Raw genomic sequence first — 26,564 nt, 5'->3', positions numbered from 1 at the left:
ACCACCCTTTCCCATAGGGCGGAGGGAAGCTCATCGGTGGGGCCACGAGCTGAGTGCCTTGCGTCACTCTACCCCATGTCCCCTGGGAAGGTCTGAGACTAGGGCCATAAAGCGGCCCTAACAGGGTCCCCCCTGAGTTTCGGGGGGGTGAGTTCCCAGAGAACGGGGCTCCGCGCGAGGGCAGACTGGGCAGGAGATGCCATGGACCCCGCCCCTCGGGGAGGGGCCTGGCGGATGCTTCCTTAGCCGGAGCTTGGAACAGACTCACGGCCAGCAAAGTGAGTTCAATGGCTGAGGTGAGGTACCCCTGCTTTGGGGGCCTCATAACCCAATTCAGACTACTCTCCCCCGCCCTCTTTTGAAGAGGAAAAGCTGAGGACAAGAAGGACATGAAAGAAAGCGTGGGAAAGTTGAGTTTGCTAGGGGAAAAGGCGGCAGGAAACTGCAGAGCCCACGGAGTGGAATACAAGCAAGGGAAGCTCCGAGAATGCTAATCTTGGGGGACTTTTAAAAACAGAGAAATCCAGTCTTCCTTGGTGAGGACATTAGGTCAGGAGGGGGTGGGTGGCAACGCACTTAACAAGCAGACGTCTGACTCACCACCCCCAGACCCTCTGAATCTGACGGTCTGCACTTGAACCTTGAGGTAAGGGAAGGGTTTCTTAAGACAAAAGTCAGAGTGTATGAGTGTAAGAGAAAATATTGACAAATTTGATTTCTTAAAATTAAAGAGTTTTGTTCATCAAAATACATAAAATTTAGAAAGAAGAAAACAAAATTCTTATAGTTTGTATATGGTTTGGTTGTGAATATTAAAAATTCAGAAGAAACTACAAGTTTTTTAACGCAGGGAAATTTAACAAATAGCATATAAGAATAAATATAACAGAGCTTCAAACAGAAATAGAATTTTTAAGAAATGATAGCATTTAATATAACATCAAAGCCTATCAAATACTTGGGAATAAATCTGACAATATATAGGTGCTCAGCAAATGTTTGCTAGATGGGATTGGATTGGTTAATCTTTTTCCTTGGTAGGTCGATATCTGTTGTATCTAACTTAATTATGGTACAAATAAGCTAGACTTGTCTAAAAGGCATTAATTTGGAGATAGGAAAAATGTAATAAAAATGGAAAATTTATTTAAAATAGATAATACTTATTAGAGCTTTGTGTACTAGACACTGAGTTAAGTGCTTTAATATGTATAACGTCATTTAATCTTCGAATCGTTAATAGCTAGAATTTATTTAGTGCTTACTATGCTGTGAGCTTTACAAACATTATTTAATTCTCACAAGAAACCTACAGGGTAGGTACTGTTATTGTCCCCATTTTATGGCTAAGGAAGCTGAGCTTTAGAAAAATTTAAGTAATTTTTTCAAGCTCACCTAGTATATTAGTTTGCTAGGCCTGCCATAACTAACTGTCATAGACTGGGTGGCTCAAACAACAGAAATTTATTTTCTCAATTCTGGAAGCTCGAAATCCAAGATAAGGGGGTCTACAGTGTAGGTTTCTTCTCCTCCTCCTCCTCCTTCTTCTTTTTAATTTTAAATTTTTAAAAAAGATATATCTATTTATTTATTTGAGAGAGGAGAGAGAGAGAGAGCACGAGCAGGGGGAGAGGGAGAGGAAGAAGCAAACTCCTTGCTGAGCAGGGAGCCAGATGCAGGCTCAATCCCAGGACCCCAAGATCATGACCTGAGCCAAAGTCAGACACTTAACCAACTGACCCACCCAGCTGCCCCTAGGTTTCTTCTAAGGCTTCTCTCTTTGGATTGTAGATAGCTGTCTTCTTTCCTGTCTTCCCACGCATTGTTCTCCCTCTATGTGTGTCTATGTCCTAGTCTCGTCTTCTTATAAGGACACGTGATACTGGATGAAGGCCCGCTCGTATTTTACCTGAATTACTTCTTTAAAGGGGCTACCTCCAAATACAGTCACATTCTGAGCTCTTGAGGGGTTAAGACATATGCATTTTTTAAGGGGGGGGACACAATTCAGTTCATAACACACAGTTCATAAGCGGCAGGACAGATCTAGGTAACTCCAAAATTTGTTCTTATCTACTAGGCTATCGTATTTGCCTGGGGGAGGGGCAGCTTGACTCCCACATTCAGCCCAAAACACAGAGTCTGGTAAGTTCTCTACTTTATTGCTTTTCACTCACATGGTGTGGCCACACTGTCTTACGGTGCTGGAGTGGTGATCTTGTTCAAGGAGATCATTGCATAGGTCAGTAAGGTTCTTTGGGGGCCGATGATCCCACTTGTTCAGTGCTAAGTGTAGCCCAACATATTCTGCTTAGAGCAACTCAGGGCTCCACATTTTTTTAATGCTCTCTTGCAGGGTTGTAGAGTCAGCTGATTTCAGCATCTGCAACGCAATGGATCCAGGACCCAGATTCTTTCTTCACTCCCCTTGCCAGGAAACCACTTTAGAGACTGGGCAGCCTTTCCTTTTCAACCCTTAAAACGCATAGGGTCTGTACCTCGTTGCCTTTGAATGTCATCTTGGTATTCCCAAGCCCTTTACTAAAGTAGTGTTTTCACAGTGATTTCAGAGAGCCCTATACTCATCTTTCTGGGGTTCCAAAATGATCCACTCATATCTCTTATTTGGAGAAGAAAACCTGCAACGTAACCTTGCCACTGATAAGAAGCAGGAAATTATGGGTGGGTCACAACATTTAGGAGCAAAAACTAATTTCCATTGATTTACTTGTATCTAGAAAGAATTGTACGATGCGTAGACAAATAGAGGTGTATAAGTAAACTCATGCAAGGAGTTATTTACTTTTTCATCTCCTCTCTCTACAGGAATGAGGAATGAGCAAGGAAGGAGAACGTGAATGGTGTGTGTACTATGACAGGTCATTATGCCAGACTCTTTCATACATTTGTGTATATGTTAGGGAGGTAGGTATTACTCTCCCCCATGGTACAGAGGAGAAAATTGAGTCTCAGAGAGTTTAAGAAATTTATTCCAGATCATGCAGCTAGGAAGTATCTTGCAAACGATCACAACTTATGTGAAATGTCCTTGATTTTCCCTGTGCGGCACCTTGAAATATAGATTTTCATTTGCTACTCGGGGGAACCTTCTTAGAGTCCCTATCGGGGTCTGAAAATTAACGGGAGAAAAACATACAAATTTTATTGAATTTTTAACTTATTTAGGAGCCTTCACAGGAGAATGAAGACCGGAGGAAGTGACCAGGGCAGGAAACTTTTATACCTTTAGATAAAGAAACAGGAAATTTGTGAAATTTGAGAAAAGACAAAGGAGTTTGAACTAGTGATATAACTGGCAAAGAACACCAAGAAGATAAGGGTTAGTTTAGTAAAGTTTGTTTATACAGCTGATGTTTACTTCAAAGCCTAAACCCTTAACCACACCCATCTTTTATTCACTAAGCCTGTTAACTGGAATAATACCCTGAAGGTAAGTTCTAACTTGAATAGATCCAGACTGTTTATAATGAAACCTGTTACCTTGCATAAATTCCATATTGAGGTCACAAAGGTTGGGAAATTATCCTAAAGGAAAGAATTGTGTACAGTAGGGCCATCTCAACGAGAATGTGTATACACAGCTTGCACTAGGCTGTGTTTGCTTGTTAAGTACATTAACTCAAAAGGAAACTTGGTTTCGAAAATTCAATCTAAAAATAGGGCAAGTAACATCACTGTTCTTGGGAGACAAATAGGTGAAGGAGGGGGTTGCTTCGTTCCGGCACCTTTTAAGGTAAAAGAGGAGGGCATGTGCGTTTAACTCATTAGCCAATCAGACTCTGAAGCCGCTTCTCAAAGCCGCTTCCTGTCTCTCCACTTATCTCTCCGTTTGGTGGTGGGCTGGTGAGTGTGCACTTAATTTCGCTCCCTGTTTTGAATTTCTCCTCCGTTTGAACCCTGTATCCTGATGGCAGGCCTTTATTTCAAGTAAGCATTGGAGTGTGTGTGAGTCCCAGGTGATTAATTTTGGCCGTGCGGAGACTGGGGGAAGGCAGGGAAATGCTCTGCCTGGCTTGTTTCCACGTGGGCCTCTGCAGCCCTGGGTCTGCCGCCCTTCCCCGAGACCCGGTGACCCAGAAACAATAGACTCCGGTTCATACACCGAGTGCCCGTGTTTCTGGAAAACGCCTGGATTCTTTTTTGCTTGGCGGGAAAGGTATTCTTATTATCCCAATTGCTGTTCCGACCTCTATCTCCCTGGGTGAGCGGGCAGACCTTAGGAGGAGTTTCAGACCAGTACACTTGAATTCTCTCGTGTCCGCGGGGCCAGGTCCCTGCTGGGTTTGCGAGCTGTAGCAAACGCCTTTGCCCTGGTCTTTGCTCAGAGCGTTCCAGCTTTCTCAGTGCGCCTAGGCAGCAACCTCTGAAGTGTGATGATTTTAGTGAGCCCTGAGAGGAGCTCCAATTTTAATGTTGCCGTGTAGTGACGGTGCCCTAAAAAGCCAAGGATATACTAAAGACAAAATCAGGGGCCTTAGCTCAGGATCAGCCTAAATCAAATGCGAGCGCCACAGTTTACGCCTCCAGTGACCTCGAGTCAGTGAACCATTATGAGGCTCCGCTTTTGAAAATCAAAATATATGAAGGCCAGGTATTATAATAAATGTTAGATACCTTCTAGAAGTAAGCATTACATTTATTTTGGATATCTTTTTTCTTATAAAAAGTTTTGCCGACTGACCTTGAGTGTAGACGGATTCCCATTTTCCTCCTTGCTCTACGTCAGTTTGAATATAATGTAGGTGTTCATTACTCTTACGGCCGCCGGGTGCGCAAGGAATAAACTAGCGGATGGGATGTGGTAATAGACTTCTCATAATCCTTATAATTCTCGAGTTTTATTGTTAACTTATTGTCGGAAAATAATGCATTCACATGGGTCAAAATGAAAAAGGGATCAAGGCGTGGGTCACGAAGTCTAGGCCACCTCATTCCCCTCCCCAACGGCAGCATTAACAGTTTCTTGTGTGTCCTGCCTGACATATTTTATGTAAATATAAGCAAATACGTGTATTTCGCCCTCCCCTCTTGACATACTCTTTAACAGTTATCTTACTTTTCCCACTTAAGATTTCCAAATGAGTAAATAAAGAATATCCACATTTTTTTTCATTTTTTTTTTTTAAGATTTTACTTATTTATTTGACAGAGAAGAGAGACAGTGAGAGAGGGAACACAAGCAGGGGGAGCCCGAGCGGGAGCAGGAGAGGGAGAAGCAGGCTCCCAGCTGAGCAGAGAGCCTGATGCAGGGCTTGATCCCAGAACTCCGGGATCTTGACCGGAAGGCACCCGAGCGGAGGCAGACGCTTAGCCGACTGAGCCACCCTGGCGCCCGCATCCACGTTCTTTATAATGGTTTCGCGGTAATTTCATGTGTGTGCATACCATACTTTATTTAACCTTTATTGGTCAACATTTAGGTGGCTTACGGTCTTGTTGTTTCCCGCAAGATGAATAACCGTGTGTATAAGTCATGTGTCACGTATGACAGCTCAGGGGGTTTTTGATATATTTATAAGGACTCTAAACATGCAGTGCTTCCTGTTACTTGTATTTATTTTGTGCACAATGATGACTAGAAACCAACCAACACCATAAATGTCCTGACTGAGCAATAAAGGATTTTCTATCAAAAGCAAAACCGCGCTGATGGCTTTTATGTGAATTTATCTTTGCCCACTTGAGTTTAAGTAAGGGATGGTTTATTTTGCTCTGAACATGTGTTTAATGTTGAGAAGGAATGGCAGCATGAACCAGAGAAACCACATGGTTTTTGTATTCACCAAGCGCAGAAGGGGCAGGTTTCCAGTGTTTACTTAGCAAAATGTTTGTTGGATATCTTCCTGGAATTATGGTGTTGAGTGGGTAAACTCATATTTTTGTATTAAGTTAGGGAAAATGGAAATGTTTTTTGGATGTAAACATGCAAAACAAAAGCTTCCGGGAATCCCACCAAAGCTTGCTTTTTTTTTTTTTTTAAGCCTTAAAATGGCTAAAATCATGTGAAACATCTAGTTTTCCAGTGAGGAGTATCTTGTATTTGGAAGGACCTTATGAAGAATGTGAAAGTCTTTCTTGGCTTCAAGATTATTGTGAAAAGTGAAATTGTTAGGCAGAATATTTGCATTCCTACTCATTAGCTGGTTGAGCTTGGACACTTAATAATAGAAACAACATATTAAATATTTAACTACACGCCAACTACTGTGCAAAGTAGTGTATATTTATTTTACCTCATTTAATCTTCCCAACGGTCCTAAGAGGTAGGTGGTATTTGTCTTCATTGTACAGAAAGGTAATCAGAAGCTTAGAGAAGTTGCAAATATGTGGGGAGAGTCAAGATTCAATAGTTTGGTCTGACTTCAAAATCCATTATCTTCACCACTAAGCTGCCTGCCATTTAGTCTCCCAACCTTGCTTGCAGACCTATAAAATGGAGATGACATAGTACTTGCAAAATGAGGTAAATGTAGAAAGTGCTTTATAAATTCTGAGACAGACCAAATATTATGAAATAGATAAAATGCCAGGTTAACAGAGCAGCAGTTTTTCTGCCTCTCGTATTCTGATTTCATTATTCTTTCCTGCTGTTTTGATGCAAAGCCCTCAGGTACTGTATTTCCCTTCGTTACACCAGCAATAGGACTGGGGCTGGGTGAAATTCTGGTCTCTTGGTATGAGCTGAATGGTTAGTCTATGCTTCTGAACTCCCACTTTTATTTTCTATATGCTCTGAGAGGTTAAAACAATCACTATTTCTAAAATAGCTGACAGTGAGTGGGAAACAAAACTTGAAATCTGTTCTGATCGCAGCGTCTCACCGAGCTATCCTTAAAAGAGAGCCATGCCAGTGACTGTTGAGCATTTACTTCCTGTGTGAAGTTTTGTATTGTTTTCCTTTTGTTTCAGGTTGAAGATGGAATCCATGGAGGAAGGCAGACGCCTGGGTGCCAGTCCAGAAGTGGCACTGTGAAAGCACCTGTCACATCTGCTCTAGACGCCCTAGCAATCCAGTGGGCTTGGATTTGGACATTCTCAGGAGGAACGGTTAAAGGCTGATGGGACCATAAAGCAAGTACTTGAACTTTGACGAAGCTAGGCCTTGAGTGCTCACTGTATCCCGTGTCTGTGTGTCTTTTCTATCTAAAAAAGATAGGTTCTTTGAGTTACTGTTGTATCCCATAACGCTAGACACAGAGTAGGCACTGAGTAATTGGCATGGAACAGGGTAAAACTGAGTGGTAGTAGTAATCTTGGAAGCATCGGATGACTTGGTATTAATCAGTTTGTAGTTTGTATCAGGCCTTCACGAAGCATCTGTTCACATAACGAAAAATGTACGTTTTGGCCACGAGCACCAGCACTTTGAAGCATTTACTTCTCACGGGGAACAAAATGAGTGGGTCATTGATAGTTCATGGGGTATTTACAAAGTATTTACTTAAGCTCCCTAAATGCTCAGTAAGTATGAAATGGCCTTCACGTGGTAGAGTGACATTTGTTGAAGCATAGCTGGAATCCTGCAGGGAGCATCACGTACCGGGGGAGGTATCATGTGTTTAACATCAGGATTTATGTCCTAAACTTCAGGTTATGTGCCAAGGATACAGAGACCAGAACTTTTACAATCTAGGTTGTTTGTAAGATGATTCAAATAGAGAAGTTGCATATATATATATATTTTATATATATATATGTACATATATATGTGTGTATATATATATATGTGTGTGTGTGTGTGTATATATATATATGTGTGTGTGTGTATATATATATATATATATATATATATATATATAAATAAAATACTGAGTTTGGGCATTTCATGACCTTCTCCAAATAGGTGGGTCAATTTATATTTTATATATATATATATATATAAATGATATAAATAAAATTGTTCTCCTGTAGGGAATACTTGGATCATGGAGTTTTGAGGTTGATACTGTTAAAACCGTAGAAACCTTGCGCTTACTTCCTGTCTCTGTCCCTTGGAATCTAATGTGCTAACTCATCCAAAAACATCTTACATAAATAAAACAGTCTTCAGCTATAGGACAGGAGTTTGATTATATGTCTCAGGTACTTAAAACACCTCGGTTTCTTTCTGACCTACTGAGCCAGCACAGCATTCTCTTTAGAAGCTAAAGCAAACCATCTTCTGTAGCTCTGCCTCTTATTTCACGTAGGAAGTGGCATGGTGAGGTGAAAATTGGGAGTTTTGACAGAACTGGATTTAAATCCTATCTCTTAATAGCTAGGTGACCTTAGGAAATTAATTTAACTTCTCTGAGCCTCAAATTTCCCTGTAAATATGGGATTATAAAGTTTGAGTGAAATGATTTCTACAATTCTTGATAGATAGTAGGAATTTTTAAGAATGGTAGCTACTATTTCCTTTCTGTCAGCATATTTCAGTCATACCCATTCTTTAAGGCACTGCTGTCCAACAGAACTTTGTGTGATGATGGAAATGTTCTATATTTGTATTGTTCAAGATGGTAGCCATTAGCCACATGTGGCTATTGAGCAATTACAATGTGTCTGGTGTGACTGAAGAATTTAATTTTTAATTTAATTTAATTTTAATTTTAATGGTTGAATGTGGTGTTACCTAATGGACAGTGCAAATTTTTTTCTTTTCTTTCTTTTTTTTTTTTTTTTAAGATTTTATTTATTTATTTGACACAGAGAGAGAGGGAGAGCACAGGCAGGAGTGGCAGGCAGAGGGAGAGGGAGAAGTAGGCTCCCTGCTGAGCAAGGGAGTCAGCCAATGTGGGGCTCTATCCCAGGACTCTGGGATCATGACCTGAGCTGAAGGCAGATGCTTAACCGAGTGAGTCACCGAGGTGCCCCTGCAATTTTTTTTCTTGTGACGAGAATTTTTAAGATCTCTCTTAGCAACTTTCAACTGCCCAATATGGTATTATTTTAAGTGCTATTTTTAGGCTCATTCAAAACCTGTACCTTTTTTCTTCTTGAAGACTTCTGTGACCAGTGATTCTTATTTGGTACTCCCCATGGACATTAATTTTCATGAATCTTGTATTTCTAGCTAGCTGAGGTTATAGATTTTAAAATCTTCACATTGCTGCATGAAAAGGAACATGATAAAAATATAATTGTAATATTTTTAGTTAGTAAGTGTTAAATTATCATTAAATGTAATACAAGAAACTTTCTGGTTAGTGATCTGGTGAATAGGGAATAGTCTGAAGGTTGCCTGCGATGATGAATTTTGTGTCCAGCCTGTTTCACCTAAAAGTTAGATGACACTCAAGTGTTGGAAGAGGAAATTATGCTTTTTCTTATATTGCCATCTTGTGGCCAACTTGGGCTCCAAATGATGCTAATTCAATTTTGCTATGTCAGAGGAAGGTTTTCTTTAGTTTATTGTGATACATTTTTACCAAGAATAAAGGTTAAATACAATCAACATTGGCTGAAATAAAATTGAAACATGCTTTGAAAAAGTGAACTATTTTGGATTACCTTCTCATTTTTTTAAAAGTATACTTCACGCCCAAAGTGGGGCTCGAAACCTTGCGATAGAGTTGCATGTTCTACTAACTGAGCCAGCCAGGAGCTGCAGATTAGTTTCTTATCACAAGGGTTTAGTTACACACCCTGTGGACTTGGAGAGGTTGGAGGAGTATCCCGTGCCATTTCTGCCCCACACTGCTCATTTTTCCCATGGCTGTTAAGCCCCGGTTGCAGCCAGCACCTGGCTCCTTCCTTCTCCATACCTGTTCTCTTATTGTGAGACTGTAGATTTGTAAACTTTCCGAGTTTGGTTAGACTTATTGTACAGTTTTACCCAAACCTTTAAATTAATTAATTAATTACGTTTTAAAAAGATTTTATTTATTCATTAGAGAGAGAGAGCATGAGCAGGGGTGAAGAGGGCACAGGGAGAAGGAGAAGCAGACTCCCCTCTGAGCAGGGAGCCCCATGTGGGGCTCCATCCCAGGACCCTGGAATCACGACCTGAGCCGGAGGCAGATGCCTAACTGAGCCACCCAGGTGCCACCAAACTTTTAAATTTATACAAAAAGCTGAGCTTGTGTACGAAGTCCTGCCCTAATGTGATACTGAGTTTGGGCATTTCATGACCTTCTCCAAATAGGTGGGTCAATTTATATTACTGACTAGAGGTTCATATAAAGAATGAAGTTTTCCTTGAGGTTAATTTTCATGGAGGCTATAGGGGTATGACTTGGGAGTAGGCTGGTGTGCCTTCAAGTCATGTAATCGTAACCTTTATTTACTCACTTACTTACTTTTTATTTTCCAGAGATGATAATATCTGGAAAGATGATGCTCAGATACTTGGTAGATCGTGTAATTCAACTAATTCCAAGATAGAAGCTGGTTCATTTGATACCAGAGGTAAGTGTAAAAAAAGAAAACTATTTTTTACTTCATTTGGATTTTTAATCACCTACTAAGTTTTGGGGCCCAGTATTGTTAGTGGCTAGAATTTGGTAGTTGGAAAAGCCTTCGTTCTAACCTTGGTTTAGAGATGAGGTGGTGGTGGTGCTTTGCCCTTCATCAGTCATTTACAGTTTGCCATGATGAAATGCATGTTAAGTCCGTGTTTCAGCTGATCACCCTGATTAAACACATGCTCTGAGCAGACTAAAGCTGGGGCAAACACCTGGAGGTGCATTCCGCTTCTTTGCATTCTTACTGGGATCTAGCCCCCAGTCCCAGGTAGTTCTTACATCTTCGAATTATGGATCTGACACTACAACACTCTGTTGTGCTTTGATCTTTTGTGGTATTTTCTTGAGCTAGGTAGAACCAGGGTCAAGAATCCTTAATCTAAATATTCAAACCCTACAGAAAAAGCACTGATAACTGGTATAATTCTGTCAACCACTTTACTTGGCAGTTTTAAACTTACCACTATTTTATTAATCTATATGTAAGATTGAGAGAATCCCAGAGTTGTTTAAATCAATTTTGTCAAGATCATAAAATGCCACACTATATAGTCACTTATAAGTTATGATACAGGTTTATCTTTCTTGAAATGGAAGTGTATTCGTGATACATTAAAAGCAAGTTATAGAGCAGTATGTGTAATCCTTTTTATGCTTAAACGTTTTCGTATCCTTGTGTTTACTTCAGAAATTATCTGACAGTATATACTCAAATACCAAGGATCATTGTCTCTAGAATTGGATTCTAAGGGTGATCTTGTTAACCTGTATTTTCTGGCTTTACTATATTCATGTATTGTATAATTGAACCTACATGGAACAGGCTTCTATTCTTTACCTGTGCCTGCATGTCTCAGCAGAGAATGGGGTACATATGAGGGAGAAATACAGGAAATGCAAATAATTCAAAGTCACATCAGCACTTGAAATAGTTTTTAGTTTTGGCTATGTCTTTTGCAGAAATGAAGTTTCAGGAGATCAAAACTGGATCTCAGTCTCATTTCTTTCCCAGGCTGGAATTCTTGGGTGCTATAAGTCCTGGATATACAACAGATGTGATGACAACATTTTTCTTTTACGGTAAGGCTTAGGTTGAAATTGAGAAGCTTTAACATACATATGAATCTCTGAATATTCAGCTTTTGGCTTCATGGCCAGCTGCTAAGTTGCTACAAATTTTATTTAAAAAAAAAGTCAATTAGAGATGTTGAGAGGTAGCATAATAATATAATAGTTACATGGATTCTGGAGTCAGACTGGGTTCAAATACATCTTTTGTCACTTAATCAGCTGTGTAACCTTGGCAAGTTTCTTAATATCTCAGTGTCTTAGTGTCCTTAAATCTTAGAAGATGAGAATAATAGTACTGGATTCAAAAGAATAGAACTTGACTTTGAAGATGAGATAATAAATGCATGAGCTTAGAGCACTGTTTAAGCATATGGTAATCGCTCAAAATATGTTAGCTGATTTATCATCAAAGTCCCTGTGCAGTATTTGCTTATACGCATCTTTCTGCCAATTGGCCCATACCTCATTATGTTTATCTCCAGCACACAAAGCCTAATTTAGTTCTAGAATTAAGCAAAGTATGGTGATAAGGACTATAGTGTGTATCTCTATATAACTGTTCCAATAACACTTTCTTTAGTTGAGCAACCTCGTTTTGGCACCAGTTTATTTATCATCTTATTCCTCATTTTGTCTGATTCTTCTAGCTCTTAGTTGACTTAAAAATTTAGATGTAGTGATTCCTATTAAGAGTGACTTGATAGCTTTATTTTTATAAATGTTCCTTAACACATTTATTAAAATGGTTGGAGATGAATTTTGATGGCTGTTCCTCTCACTGCTTTTGAGCCTTAGGTAGTGGGATTTTAGTCCATCATATATCAAAGCTGACTTGTCTTCACTCAGGGCACCATGGGGATGGGCTGGCCGTCCGCTAGTGTCTTCTGATTTTTGCGGAGTCAAACAATCGCAAAGCAGGTGGGGATTCTAGATTAAGAATGTACCTGTGATTGAAAAATAAAACTAATATGAAAACGTGAGGATATAGTTTTTGGAAACCCCTTTGACTACAAAAGTATTTGGATAGCACTGACCTAGGACTATGAAAAAAAGGGGTCTAGTAAATTGATTCTGAGAGTTACGGAAACATTAAACTCTGAAGTCATTAAATTTTAAGTGGTTTAATCAGTTTTCTACTGATGAGTTTCTACTGATCAGTTTTCTACTGAGTAGCTCTTTATACTACTATACATTTCAGGCTAGTATTAAAAATGACTTTTTCTTTCCAGCATGAAGATAGATGATTCTTCAAATTAAAGATTGAAGCTGACTTTTCTCACCAGAAATGGCTTATAGAACCAACTTGGAAAAATGTCAGAGGCATCAAAGGAAAGAGTAAAATATTTGCTTTTATCATTCTTAGATTCTTTGCTAGATTGTAAGCTCCGTGACAGCAGGAGAACTTCCTTATCTGTAATGCCTGGCCCAGAATAGATAACTTGATAATATGTGAAGTGAATTAAATTTTTTTTTTAAGTCCCTGAAAAATGGTAACCATTTTAATGGTATTTCAACAAGACATTTATTTACATGTAATAATTGGGACTTAAATTTTGACTCTGATGGAAATTGTATATATAAGTACATTAAACTATCTGGGCACCAGGGAGTCTACTTAAAACACTTAATATTTGGGGACCCTGCATGGCTCATTCGGTAAAGCATGCGACTCTTGGTCTCGGGGTTGTGAGTTCAAGCCTCATGTTGGGTGTAGAGATTATTTAAAAAATAAAATCTTAGGGGAGACTGGGTGGCTCAGTCGTTAAGCGTCTGCCTTTGGCTCAGGGCGTGATTCCAGGGTCCTGGGATCGAGCCCCGCATTGGGCTCCCTGCTCTGCTGGGAGCCTGCTTCTTCCTCTCCCACTCCCCCTGCTTGTGTTCCCTCTCTCGTGCCTCTCTCTCTGTCAAATAAATAAATAAAATCTTAAAAATAAATAAATAAATAAAATCTTTTTAAAAAATTAAACTCTTGATACCTAATTATGATGCTTGATTCATTAAGAGTCAATGAAGAATGGCTACCAAAACAATCTGGGTATGTGAGGAATAATATCAAATGTGAGAAAGATTTCATTTTGTTAAAGCTGAGTGATGGTCATTCTTCACACATTTTTTGTATGCTTGATATTTAATAAAAAAAATAAATAAATAAATAAAAGCTCTTTTTGGTGGATGGGTCTTTGTATCTCAGCCTTGACTGATTTCATAATCTCATCCCCAGGAGCACTCTAGAAAAGAGCCAATGAAGGGTTTATCGATGCCGTAACAAAAGAGGACACAGTGCCACTGAGAAGCAGGTTAGTTCAGGTCCTGGTGTTCCAGATTACTGGGATATTAAGACTTTGTAGCACTCTGCCCCCTTTTATTCTATCTTACAAAACATGTTGGCAAAAAAAAAAAAAAAAAAAAAAGTATACATACATATACATATATATACACACACACATATATATATATATATACACACATACATACATATATATATACATATATATATATATATATATATTACTCTTACAGGCTTTTAGCCAAATGGGTTGGAAATTTGAAACTGATTTAGTGGGAAAATTGTATGGGGAACACTAAGGTTTGGGGAATCAGTGCTCTTAATGAAGAAGCAGGAGGAGGTCATACTGCAGTACAAAGGTAAGTTAGATCTCAATGTTAGGTACTGGCTGAATTTGAATGCTTTGTGTTTTCTAACTTTGAGATTATACTCTTGTACTACATTTGGCATTGTTAAAATCAGAAAATGCACAAAAGGCTCTCTGAGCCAAAATAGATGAAACCCCAATTTTGTTGGAATCCAATTTGTACCACTGGAATTAAGTTACCACTGTAAACTTTCAAGACATTTTAGGAAATGTATACAAAGGTCAAGATGACCTTTTCTAATTACTGTGAACAAGCTACAAGAAGACAGAAAACTAGCAGAAAATTGTTTAATTAGGAATGGTTTTTGTTTGAAGAAGAATGGGTTTGAAATTCACTACCCAGAAAGGGGTTTGCAGGGCTTTGGTGTCTGTTACGTTGCTGATTCATTGGATTGTGTCTGTTACTAATTCACAATGGAGTCACATCATGTGGACAGGTGGCCGGCCACAAAAGACAACATTAAGGGTTGTATTCCAAGGACCTCTCAAGCCCTCCTCAGCTTAGTTTCTAATATGGATTCTAATAGACTCATATAGATTGAGCAGAAAATCACACAGTTTACAAAGAACAGAAAAGAAAGTGACAGGTAATAGCATTAGGGTAAAACAGACACAAACATTTGAACAATTACAAGTCGGTCCAGGAGAGCACACAGGCAGATCACCTCACAAAAAGCTGACACGTGATCCTCTCGCTTCATTACAGGTGCTGTAATGAATGTTCACAACACAGATTCTAAACCAAGGAAAAGTTCTGTTTTCTTTAAATGTATATAAAGGATGTGTAAAAGCTAGAAAGATGTCTTTATCAGGATGGATTAAAAAATAAAATGGCAGAAGCTACCTCAACATAGAGGTGATAGCTACCCAATCACAGGTATCTCAAGTTTCTGGGACTTTTCCCTGCAACTACTTAGCAAGTCTGCGCTGCCCCGCCGGAGGACCGGGTTCCCGGGACAAACCGCCGCGTGTACTCAGGTTGGGGTGCAAGCTGGCCCTGTTCGCTTCTGAACCGCCCCACTCCCCGTCCTGCTCGTCCTGCGCGTACTCAGGAGACCGCCCTCAAATGTTATTCCCAGGATAGCCTCGGACGTTACCTTTGTGCCGGCTCAGGGCAGTGAAGGGCAGTCCACGACTGTTCCGTGAGGCTCCCCAGTGGGAAACCTGGACCCCGCTCACTGCCATTCAGGCCCTCACAGCGCCTGGGGCGCGCGTGCGTGGGGCATACGTGCCTCCGTCCAGGCGCCACAGCCTGACGGGTCCCAGGATGCTGAGCGGCCGGAAGCCCTGTGCCCGCCACCCAGCAGGCTCCAGGGCCACCCCGCGCATGCGTTCTGTGTCTTATTGGCGAGGTACCGCGAAGCTTCGCTAGTGTGTTGGTAGAGCTGTGGCGGCAGCGGCGTTTTCCCGCGCTTTTTCTGGGCGCCTCAGGTTAGATATTTTATTTGTATTATTGTTATTATTTTCTCTGTAGAGTGCAGAAAGCAGGCCAGGAACTCCAGAGTGAAGTTTCTGTGAGTTTAATCTCAAAAACTCGGCCCTTGGTAACTTGGGACGATTCACCGAATGGGCCCTTTTCCCCGGTCGTGGAAAATCTGGAATTAGCTGCACCTCCCGCTCTGCCTGAGAAAGCTCTCAGCTTTAAAACTTCCCAGCTCTTCTGCCTCCCCATGCCTATTCTGCTGGAGTTAAAATAGGGCCTTATAACTCCTGCTGCAAGGTGCCACTTACCTTGGAGACTAACTCAGTGGGTACTTTGGGGTAAAGGGGTCAGAACGTCCTCATTGGCCCCTGTGATAGAGGCAACTTTTTTTTTTTTTTTTTTTTGGATCAAAACAACATTCTTGACAGAATTTGTTGGTTAATAAAGGTTAAATATGGACATTTTCCTTGGTGTATAATTGGTGTGTCACAGTTATTTCATACAATATATGATTTTGGTATATCCAGAATATTGCTGTCCAGTTTGGGTTAGTAAAACCAGTGAGAGTGGACACTATATTAAAAAATAACTCAAGAATATTTATTTATTTAAGAGTATTTATTTGGTTTTACAAACTTCTTTACTGAAGTATAGTATTCAATAGTGTTTATATTAATAGGTGAATTATTTGATAATAAAATAAGTCAGCTTTTGTACAGATTTCCAGGTTTCATAATGGTCATTTGCTTGGATGAATTAAATTACTTGCCATTTGATGCTATCAGATTACTACTGTTTTTTAGGTAAGGCAACATAAGTAAAGAATCTGAGAAATCAGTGTATATGAAAAACCTAAACATGTAACTTAAAAAACACTTTTAACTAAAGAATGGCTGAAATTGGTCCCTGAACTCATATCTGCCAAGTGTGAGAAGTGGTACTAAAATATTCTAGCAAACTATGGATGGGTAGTAGATCTGGCTTTTTTGTTTAGATATTGAGGATTGGCAAAAGGCACTAATTAATTTTTATTTGTTTGTAATTTGTAAATGTTCCTAAACTTTATTTTCCGTGTGCATATTATTTTTGGCTTTAGTAAGATTTGGACCACTTGTGTCTAATTTTTTCTTTAAAAATTTTTTTCGTGGGCTTTCTAGAGATTTACACAAAGGAGCACAGCTAATATTTTTGAATGACGGAAATCTATAGAATATATTGATTATAATAAATACAAAAAATTAAATATTTTATAATAAAATGCAAACATGCTCTATTTCATTTTCATTGAGATTTGACTTATTTGACCTTTTCATTTACCCCATATTAGGATTCTTTTCAGCATCTGGAGACTTCACTCTCTATGTCTTTGTGTGAAGACATGCTGCTTTGTAACTATCGCAAGTGTCGCCTCAAACTCTCTGGTTATGCCTGGGTCACTGCCTGCTCTCACATCTTCTGTGATCAGCATGGCAGTGGTGAGTTTAGTCGTTCACCAGCTATCTGCCCTGCCTGCAATAGCACGCTTTCTGGAAAGCTAGACATTGTCCGCACAGAACTCAGTCCATCAGAGGAATATAAAGCCATGGTATTGGCAGGACTTCGACCAGAGGTTGTGTTGGACATTAGCTCCCGTGCACTGGCCTTCTGGACATACCAGGTTAGTGCATAGGCTAGTTTTTCTGCAGAATATGATTTGAGGTGTATGTGGAAGCTTATAATGTTTTTCCTTCATTGTGTTTGTATTCATTTTTTTTTAAGATTTTATTTTTATTTATTTGTCAGAGAGAGAGAGCACAAGCAGGGGGAATGGCAGGCAGAGGGAGAAGCAGGCACCCCTCTGAGCAAGGAACCCGATGCGGGACTCAATTCCAGGACCCAGGGGATCATGACTGAGCCGAAGGCAGACGCTTAACCAACTGAGCCACCCAGGCATCCCTCATTTTTTATGAATATATAGAAAATGTTCTTTTTAATAATTTTTTAAAAAGATTTATTTGAGAGAGCGTGCGAGAGAGAGAGAGTGTGTGTAGAGAGAGTGTGTGTAGAGAGAGAGAGAATGCGCAGAAGCAGTGGGGAGGGGCAGAGGGAAAAGCAGACCCTGCTGAGCAGGGAGCCTGATTCAGGACTGGATCCCAGGACCCCAGGATCATGACCTGAGCAAGGCAGATGCTCAACTGGTTGAGCCACTCAGGCACCCCAGGAAATTTTCTTTTTAAAAAGTAATAGGTTTATTTTTGGAAATCCAAAAGAAAGAAAATAAAAAATGAACCATAATTCCATCACTCAGAGATCATTGTTGATATTTTTGTTTGTGTATTACTGGACTTTTTCTTTCTTTCTTTCTTTCTTTCTTTCTGAAGATTTTATTTATTTGAGAGAGAAAGAATGAGTGACAAAGAGAGAGCACAAGCAAGGGGAGAGGTAGAGGGAGAAGCAGGATCTCCACTGAGCAGGGAGCTGGATGCAGGACTCGATCCCAGGACCCTGGGACCACGACCCGAGCCGAAGGCAAATGCTTAACCAACTGAGCCACCCAGGCACCCCATTTACTGGACTTTTTCTGTGCATTAATATATGTTTTGTCCAAAAGTAAGGGTAATATCAGTTAAGGCTGACATTTTACTTATTATGAATATTTTATTAAGTATTTTTAAATTAGCTATTCTATAATCATAATTTTAATAGTATCATTATTTATTTTGAAGCTATAAGAAAAGTTGTGATGAGCTTTCCTATCATCAAATTCACATATTTAATTATTTGCTAAGATTAAATTCCTGAAAGTGGATGAATACATTTCGAAGTTGTAAAAATTGCAGTATTTTGGGATGCCTGGTGGCTCAGTCTGTTAAGCATCTGACTCTTGATTTCAGTTCAGGTCATGATCTCAGGATCCTGAGATCAAGCCCTGAGTCGGGCTCCGAGCTGAGTGTGGAACCTGCTTAAAAGTCTCTCTCCCTCTCCCTCTGCCCCTCCCCTGCATGCTCTTCCCTCTCTCTCAAAAATAAAAAAATAAAAAAATTAAAATTGTAGTATTTTATTTTTTGTTTATTATTAAAAGATTTCATTTTTAAGTAATCTCTATATCCAGTGTGGGGCTTGAACTCACAACCCCAAGATCAAGAATTGTATGCTCTGAGCCAGCCAGGTGCCCCCAAAATTTCAGTATTTTAAAATTGCCCTCCAGTTAGGCCATTATTATTTTGTGTTCCCTTAAGTATATGACGGTGCTTGATTCTCCATGCTTTCTACTCACCAGTTAGATATGAGTAAGGTAGAATCTCATTATTCTTTAAGTATGCCTTTCTTGGATGACTTTTGGATGAAAACATTTTCTTGTATTTTTTTTCATGTATTTTTCTTTAATGAATTGCCCATTTCAATTTGCTTATTTCAATTGTTATAGTTTTTTTATTGATTTGATAAGAGTTCTCTGTATAGATTTAACTCAGATGTTATACGAAATTTTCTCTTTTTTCAGTTATCTTTTATTAGTCTGATTTTTGAATTGGCCTTTTTTATTGTTGAGTTCTAAGAGTTCTTTGTATGTTTTGGATAACAGTCGTTTTTTTGAGAATATTTTACAAATATTCTCAGTCTATGGCTTCTCTTTTCATTCTCTTGACATTGTCTTTTTTAGAGCAGATATTTTTAATTTTAGTGAAGTCTAGCTTATCAATTCTTTCTTTTGTAGATTGTGCTTGCTGGGGTTGCATCTAAAAAGTTACCATCAAACCCAAGATCATTTAGATTTTCTCCTCTGTTATCTTACAGGAATCTTATAGTTTCGTGTTTACATTTAGGTCTATGATTCATTTTGAGTTAATTTTTGTGAAGGTTGTACAGTCTATGTTTAGTTTCAGTGTGACCTCAGTATTTTGCTGGTTATTGCCCAAAAGCTGCTTTCAATTACTTGCCTTGTTGCCCTTTGCAATATGGTTCTTTGCTTCTACAAAGCCAGCAAGACAGAGAATGTGTACTAAGGCAGGCTTTATAGTCTTACGTAATGTACTTACGAAGCAGCAGCCTGTCATTTTCCTGTATTCTAGTCACAGTTTCTGTCCACATTCAAGGGGAGGATCTAAGTACAAGGAGGCAGGGATAATTGGAGGCTATCGTATAATCTGTTCTCCACACTATAGATTACTTGAAATAGTAGCAGCTTGAGAGTATTCCTCCAGAATTTTTTCCTGTGCATTTACTGACACAGTGTATTATTTTCTATAATAACCATTCTGTTGTACATCTAGGTTGCTTCTTAATCTGGTTCCAAATGTTAAATTAATAAAATCCCAGTGTAAGTCTTTCTTTTTCTTCTGCATTTAAAGTTTTACAATATATGACTTTGTATTTATTACCTTAAAAATCTTTTTTTTTCTGTCTTGGGACAGGTACATCAGGAGCGCCTCTATCAAGAATATAATTTCAGCAAGGCTGAGGGCCATCTGAAACAGATGGAGAAGATATATACTCAGCAAATACAGAGCAAGGATGTAGAATTGACCTCTATGAAGGGGGAGGTCACCTCCATGAAGAAAGTGCTAGAAGAATATAAGAAAAAGTTCAGTGACATCTCTGAGAAACTTATGGAGCGAAATCGTCAGTATCAAAAGCTCCAAGGCCTCTATGATAGCCTTAGGCTGCGAAATATCACTATTGCTAACCAAGAAAGTACCCTTGAACCATCCATGATTGCACAATCTGGTGTCTTTGGCTTTCCATTAGGTAAGAAGGGACATGTAATATACAATAACTGTTCTTTAAATCTTTCACATTGTGTTCTGCACAGTTCCCGGAAGTCAGTGGAGACTCCAAAGGCCTAGAGTGGTGGTAGGCTCCAGATTCTTCATCCATGTCTCAACGTGTACATCTTTGCTTTTAACAATTTTATTTGCTTGTGGTTAAGTTACATCTTCAATGTAAAAAGAATAAATCTCTCCAAAATAAAACTTTGCAAATTGATACTTTAAGTGAAAAGCTATTTACTTGCAGTAATAATACTAGCTGCCATTTATTGATACCTTACTAAGTGCTAGGCACTGTTACAATTTTACATGTATTCATGTTATTTTCAAAACTTTATGATGTAGTTATTATTATTCTTATTTTACAGATGAGAAAACTGAGGCATAGAAAGTTAAAGTAATTGGTCAAGGTCACAGAACTATCTTCAGAGCCCACACTCAACCATTTCCTTCCTCAAGAAGGCCATGTTCAGTTTCTTTCACATGGCAGTACTGATTGCACAGTTCTTGAGTTACTGTTGGTTGTTTGGTTGGTTCACTTTTGTTCATTTATCAACTATTTATCAAACATATTTCATGTGCTAGGCTGCTAGACATAATACTAGGCAATGAGAATATAAGGATTATCCAGATAGGATTCCTACCTTCTGAAGTGCACAATCTAGGAAGATGCCAGTTCTTTTTTGCTCACTAGGTGCTTTGACAAATGCAATGAATCTCCTATCTCTTCCTGAGTTCTCCTCTTTATACGACTCTTGATATACTAGAATCCAATAGACTTTTGCTATGCTATTAATATAAATTATTTTTGTCGTACAAAAAAGTGAATTTTCTTGTTCTCGGTTTTCCTAAATATGTGTTTTTTGAATTATAGGCTGAGGAAAAAGATTTAGCGGGGGGAGGAGATGTCCTAGAAAAGGCAGGAAGTAATGAGATGAGGAGTAACAGGAGAATTGAAACAAAAACAAGTTTTTGTTTAACTTTCAGTTAATCGTAGTTATAATTTAGTCAATCAAAGTGTTATTGTATATTAACATTGTAGATATTTTTTCCTTGTTACGATCCACATTTATTTTGATATCTTTCATATTCACTGGTTCTTCCTGTTCCACTTTTTATGCACACTAACCTTTTTACTTTCACCTCTTGCTACGGCTGTTGGCTTGAAGCAGATATAGTCTGCATTCTCCTTTAGTTACATGTTCCCTTTAAGACTTGTGGAAGCCAAAGAATGGCTCAGTGGAAGTCACATGCTTATTTAACCAGATCTATTGTCTGATTTTTCTTAAGGTTATTCTAATTGTTCTTGAATCATGAGTATACGCCAGTTTTTCATAGTTGTCATATATTTTCTAGAGTGTTTATGGCAATCTTTAAAAGAAAAATTATTCTTAAAGAACCTGGGAAAAAGGTTTTGTACACACCCAATATTCCTTTGAAGTAGATTACATAGATAACGAATAAAATTATGAATTTTAAGTTCTAGCTTTACTAAAAACATATTTCATTGTGTCAGATTACTTTTGCTGATGAGGTCATGGCTGTTGGAAACTGCATCACAGCAGAAGATACGCTATCTGTGGTCACGGGAGGGAGTGGGAGCCATCACAGTCCTTTTCTTTCTCCAACATTAGGTTCATATTTTACTGTCTCATAGGAGTTGAGTTCTGTTAAAATATTTATTAAATCATAATGTTTTTGTTCCTAAAGATCTGTAAGGAAATAGATGCTAAAGTTTTTCCCTTATTTTTTTCCTAGGGAACAACTCCAAGTATCCTTTGGACAGTACACCGATTCGAAATCGGGGTGGTGGAGATGGAGATTTTCACTTCAGACCATTTTTTGTGGGTTCTCCCACAGCACCTGAACCCAGCAACAGCTTTTTTAGTTTTGCCTCCCCAAGTCGTGAATTAGAACAGCAGCAAATCTCTAGCAGGGCTTTTAAAGTAAAAAGAATTTAGCTCACTTTACAGAATATTTCTCTGTTCACTTTCAGTGATCTCATTTAGCAAATTGTCTCTATTCTACTTAGGATAGGAGTCACCATCCCTTGTGTGCTATTCCATTTTCAACTTATGAGAAACTCAGTGTCAGTAGGAGTGGCTTTAGAGTCTGGCTTCTTTTTCTGTTTCCATTATTTAAAGCATGAACATATTAAACTCAATTTTATTGTGACTGTTGAGTTTTCACCAGTAGTGAAAAGGTTACAGTATTACTGCCTGTTTTGTAGATCAGCATTTGTTTTCTGTCTGTGTTATTTCTGACTGAACTAGGTGTTCATGTATGTATGTATAAGCACGTGTGTTTTATATCTACATGTCACTTTGTGTCCCGGTATTTATGCATATATGTATATATGTGTTCCTTTATATTGATATTTAGCTGTATTTGCCAGTATATTTATGTGAAGATTTTGGCTTCAGGAAATGGCAGGTGGATCCGTAGCTTGATTTATGTATTTGCCCTTGTATTACTTTGTTTGGAGATGTGTTTATGTTGGTGAATAAGAATACAATTTGATGCTTGCATGTTAAGTCTATATTTCTAATTGAAAATGATTCACATTGATAAAGTTATTTTGTAAAGTTGATTTTTTGGCATTTATTTTAAAATGAAATGACTCTGCCCTTTTGCCAGCAGTGTCTTATTTAGGAATGCACTCTTACCACAGAAAACTTATAATATGTTCTTGATCTCAAGAGATTATATTAATTAAAATATTTTTAAAACTTATTCCTTGTTTTCCTTTATTAAATAGCATTTCTGATCACTATCACAAATAACTTATTTAAAACGTAGAGCTGGGGCACCTGGGTGGCTCGGTGGGTTAAATGTCCAGCTCTTGGTTTCGGTTAAGTGTCCGACTCTTGATTTCAGCTCAGGTCATGATCTCGTCCGGGTCCTGAGACTGAGCCCTGCTTCAAGCCCTGCGCTCAGCGGGGAGTGTGCTTCAGGTCTCCTCTCTCCCTCTGCCCCTCCTCCCCTGTGCACTCTCTCAAATAAATCTTAAACAAGCAAACATAGAGACAAGAAAGTAATTTGAAGAATGCTTTCAGTTACTTTACATCCTCTTAGTGGCATGACTTGAAAGCATGCTGGTTGCAAGAGCAGAACATCTGGGTTCTAATATTTTTTCCCATATATTGGTTGTGAGTTTGAGTTTAAACTTTCTGGGACTGTTTCTATATTTGTAAAATGAGGGACTGAATTAAATCATCCTGTAAACCTTTTCTAACTTTTAAATTTTATTATTTATTTTTATTGGTTTGGGAGGAATTATAGTGGAATTACCCTACATACCAAATCCTAGTGTTTTTTGGGTAATAGAGTCATACTGAAAGCATTTGAGGATATTTCATATTTAGTCACAAAAAGGCAAGTGAATATCCTTGTCTTATGTTTTATTCCTTGGTAGTATAGAATATAAAATCTCTTCAAAAACATTTTTTACTATATCCCAAAGTTAAAATGGTATCTGAGGAAGAGAATGAAAAATCTTAAAAGTTTTAGAACATCTCTTCCCACTTCATAGCTGTTAACAGATTTTATGGATTACATTACAAAGTATTTTTCTTCCCTATGCAGTTTTAAATTTTGTTGGAAAGTTGTGTGGGGGAAATTTTATGTATATTCATGATTTCTATCTTGAACCTTTGCTTCTTTTTTTTTTTTTTTTTAAAGATTTTATTTATTTATTTGACAGAGATAGAGACAGCCAGCGAGAGAGGGAACACAAGCAGGGGGAGTGGGAGAGGAAGAAGCAGGCTCCCAGCAGAGGAGCCTGATGTGGGGCTCGATCCCAGAACACCAGGATCACGCCCTGAGCCGAAGGCAGACGCTTAACCGCTGTGCCACCCAGGCGCCCCTTGAACCTTTGCTTCTTGTGTTAAGTTTACACGATCAGTTTGAAATACAAGTAAGCTATAAAGAGAATTTATTAGGACTATTACATGCTACTTTAAAAAAGTTACTTACTGAAGAGTTTAATATATTCACATGTCACAAATTCAATGGGTGTTAAAACAAGGTATGGAGTGAGGTCTCCCTTTCACCCCTGTCCCCCAGTCACTCACTTCACTTATCTGAGAGCAGCCGTGTCTCTTTCAGAGATAGTCTATGTGGAAGAAACTAATATTTTATTTAAAAATTGTGTTTGTTTTTAAATAGGTAGTACACGTGCATGATAAATTCAAAAGTGTACACAGCAAAAGAATTTTCTTTGCCTACCGACAGCTCTTGGTCCCTATTTCCCTTTACAGAAACAGTCATTTCTTATGTATCCTTCTAGATACAGTCTATCAATATGTTGGCATTATTAGTGTACCGATACACTATTAGTTTATTAGTTATGGCTTTCATGATAAGATCCCGAGTGTAGCAGATATATTAGGATAGTGTGTTCAAAATGCTAAAATTCCTCTGATATAGAAAATAACTGTAGGGGCTCCTGGGTGGCTCAATCGGTTGAGTGTCTGCCTTTGGCTTGGGTCATGATCCCGGAGTCCCGGGTCAAGCCCCATGTTGGGCTGCCTGCTCAGCGAGGAGTCTACTTCTCCCTCTCCCTCTGCTCTTTACCCTGTCTCGTGGTCTCTTGCTCACTCTCTCAGATAAATAAAATCTTTAAAATAAAAAAGAGAAAATAACTGTAAAATTTGGAAAATATTCAGACAAATTGACCATTGTACTGCATGTCCTTTAAAATTTTAAACTTACAGGCATACACTGTCTTAACCTGTCCTCTTTTGGCAGGGAGATGATGGTATTATAATCTTGGTATAAGTAAAAGATATGGAACAAAAAGATACACACAATTAAGCTGAGAATATTAGGTTTCCAGGATTTGGGAAAGAAACAAGTTTATAAACTCAAAAGTGTTTATAGAGCATCTCCTTTGAGCTACAGGCACTGGGTCAAAGTTGGTTTGCAGTGGTGCCCTTCCTTGAAAACCCGTTCCTCGCCACCCTTCGAGCCCTTGTAGCAGATAACCTTGCTCCATTTCCTGCTTGGATGTGTTTTTTGCAATGTGGTTGGATTGTATCTGGCTCAGAATTACGACATACCACACCTGGCTAAAAAACACTTGAAGGAATTAAAAGGATTTGGATGCCAAGAAGAAACCCTCTAGTTCATGGGGCAGACTCCAGCACTGCTTTCTGGACATACTAATTCCGTTCTCGAGCGCCTCCTTACCATCTGAACCAAAAGCTTTTGTTTTACGTTCCAGCCTCAGTGACTTTCCTCTCTGCTAGATCCTGTCTTGCTTTAGAGCACAAATGGGGCCACATATTAAGAACTACCCCCTTCCAACATCCTCACATCTTCCCTTCCTTCTTCCAGCCACTTGAGGTGGCCGAAGACTGGAATTAGGTGCTAGATTAGTAGATGTGACCCCTAATTAGTAGTTTCTCCTTTATTCTTTGAGATCTCTACTACCTTTGTTTTTGAAGAAAAAATGATGAGTTTTGTAGAGCTGATCAGATATAAATAATGCTGATTTCACAGTTTAGCAATTATAATGGTTGTTTAAACATTTGGTACTAAATTATGTTGTTTCAAAGTAACTAAAATTAAAGTCCAAAATCCAGTTACTTTTGAATTATCCATTTATTTTATACTGGTGTCAGGCAGCTCCATAGTTGCTAATTTAACCAGTAAGTCAATTTGCTACTCATTAACTGAGAAACTATATTCTGAGAACTCTGTCAGGAACTAGGGAGCTTAAAAATATGTAAAATTAGGGCCTTTGTCCTCTGTAGAATTCATAGTCTACTATGCATGTTTTTCCTTAATGATATCTTTGATTTGGCTCTTTTCCATCAAAAGAATCGTATTTACTTTACGGGATCATAGGTGTATTTGACATTACATGATGGATAAATGACAAGTTGTCTATAAAGGAAATTTTATGCCTTTTCACAATAAAGAATGTATTTACATTATAACTTTATAGTGATTCTCAAAAGAAAACTTTTTTTGTTTTTTTGCAATCAGAAATCATTTTAATTTGTCAAATGTATAATTCGTCCATATATATTTTGTTTTAATTTAAAAAAATGTTTGGATACATAAAAAAAAAACAAACCCAAACCACACCCGTTAACACTCCAACTCCTCTACTCAGGTGCAGGTAAGCCTCCAGTGCCCTAGATGTCGCTCTGGCTCCACGATGGGGGTGGGTATGAGACTCTGTGGTTACAAAGTTGGG

At 38.6% G+C, this 26,564-nt stretch overlaps 1 protein-coding gene, 2 non-coding genes and 1 pseudogene across 3 annotated transcripts; all 4 read left to right on the top strand.

The window, feature by feature from the left end:
* Nucleotides 1-17: 17 nt before the first annotated feature.
* On the top strand, nt 18-23,092 carry CCNB1IP1 (cyclin B1 interacting protein 1). Its single transcript, XM_057306443.1, has 11 exons — nt 18-646; nt 2,081-2,145; nt 2,827-2,925; nt 6,931-7,096; nt 10,316-10,410; nt 11,427-11,546; nt 12,767-12,872; nt 13,759-13,834; nt 16,942-17,271; nt 20,006-20,339; nt 22,118-23,092. The coding sequence occupies exons 9-11, from the start codon at nt 16,975-16,977 to the stop codon at nt 22,318-22,320; spliced, it is 834 nt and encodes a 277-aa protein (XP_057162426.1). The 5' UTR covers nt 18-646; nt 2,081-2,145; nt 2,827-2,925; nt 6,931-7,096; nt 10,316-10,410; nt 11,427-11,546; nt 12,767-12,872; nt 13,759-13,834; nt 16,942-16,974; the 3' UTR covers nt 22,321-23,092.
* Nucleotides 10,585-10,661, top strand: LOC113248971 (small nucleolar RNA SNORD126). The gene has a single exon (XR_003313665.1). It is a non-coding gene; the product is annotated as a small nucleolar RNA SNORD126 (small nucleolar RNA).
* LOC113248970 (small nucleolar RNA SNORA79) lies at nt 12,298-12,446 on the top strand. Its single transcript, XR_003313664.1, has one exon. It is a non-coding gene; the product is annotated as a small nucleolar RNA SNORA79 (small nucleolar RNA).
* A 2,020-nt stretch (nt 23,093-25,112) lies between the features above and the next one.
* LOC130542532 (short transmembrane mitochondrial protein 1-like) lies at nt 25,113-25,608 on the top strand (annotated as a pseudogene).
* Nucleotides 25,609-26,564: the final 956 nt, after the last annotated feature.

This window comes from Ursus arctos, unplaced genomic scaffold (genome assembly GCF_023065955.2).
Source record: "Ursus arctos isolate Adak ecotype North America unplaced genomic scaffold, UrsArc2.0 scaffold_37, whole genome shotgun sequence".
Classification (NCBI taxonomy): Eukaryota; Metazoa; Chordata; class Mammalia; order Carnivora; family Ursidae; genus Ursus; species Ursus arctos.
The sequence above is the reverse complement of the archived record's forward strand: the minus strand, read 5'-3'. Positions and strand labels throughout refer to the sequence as shown.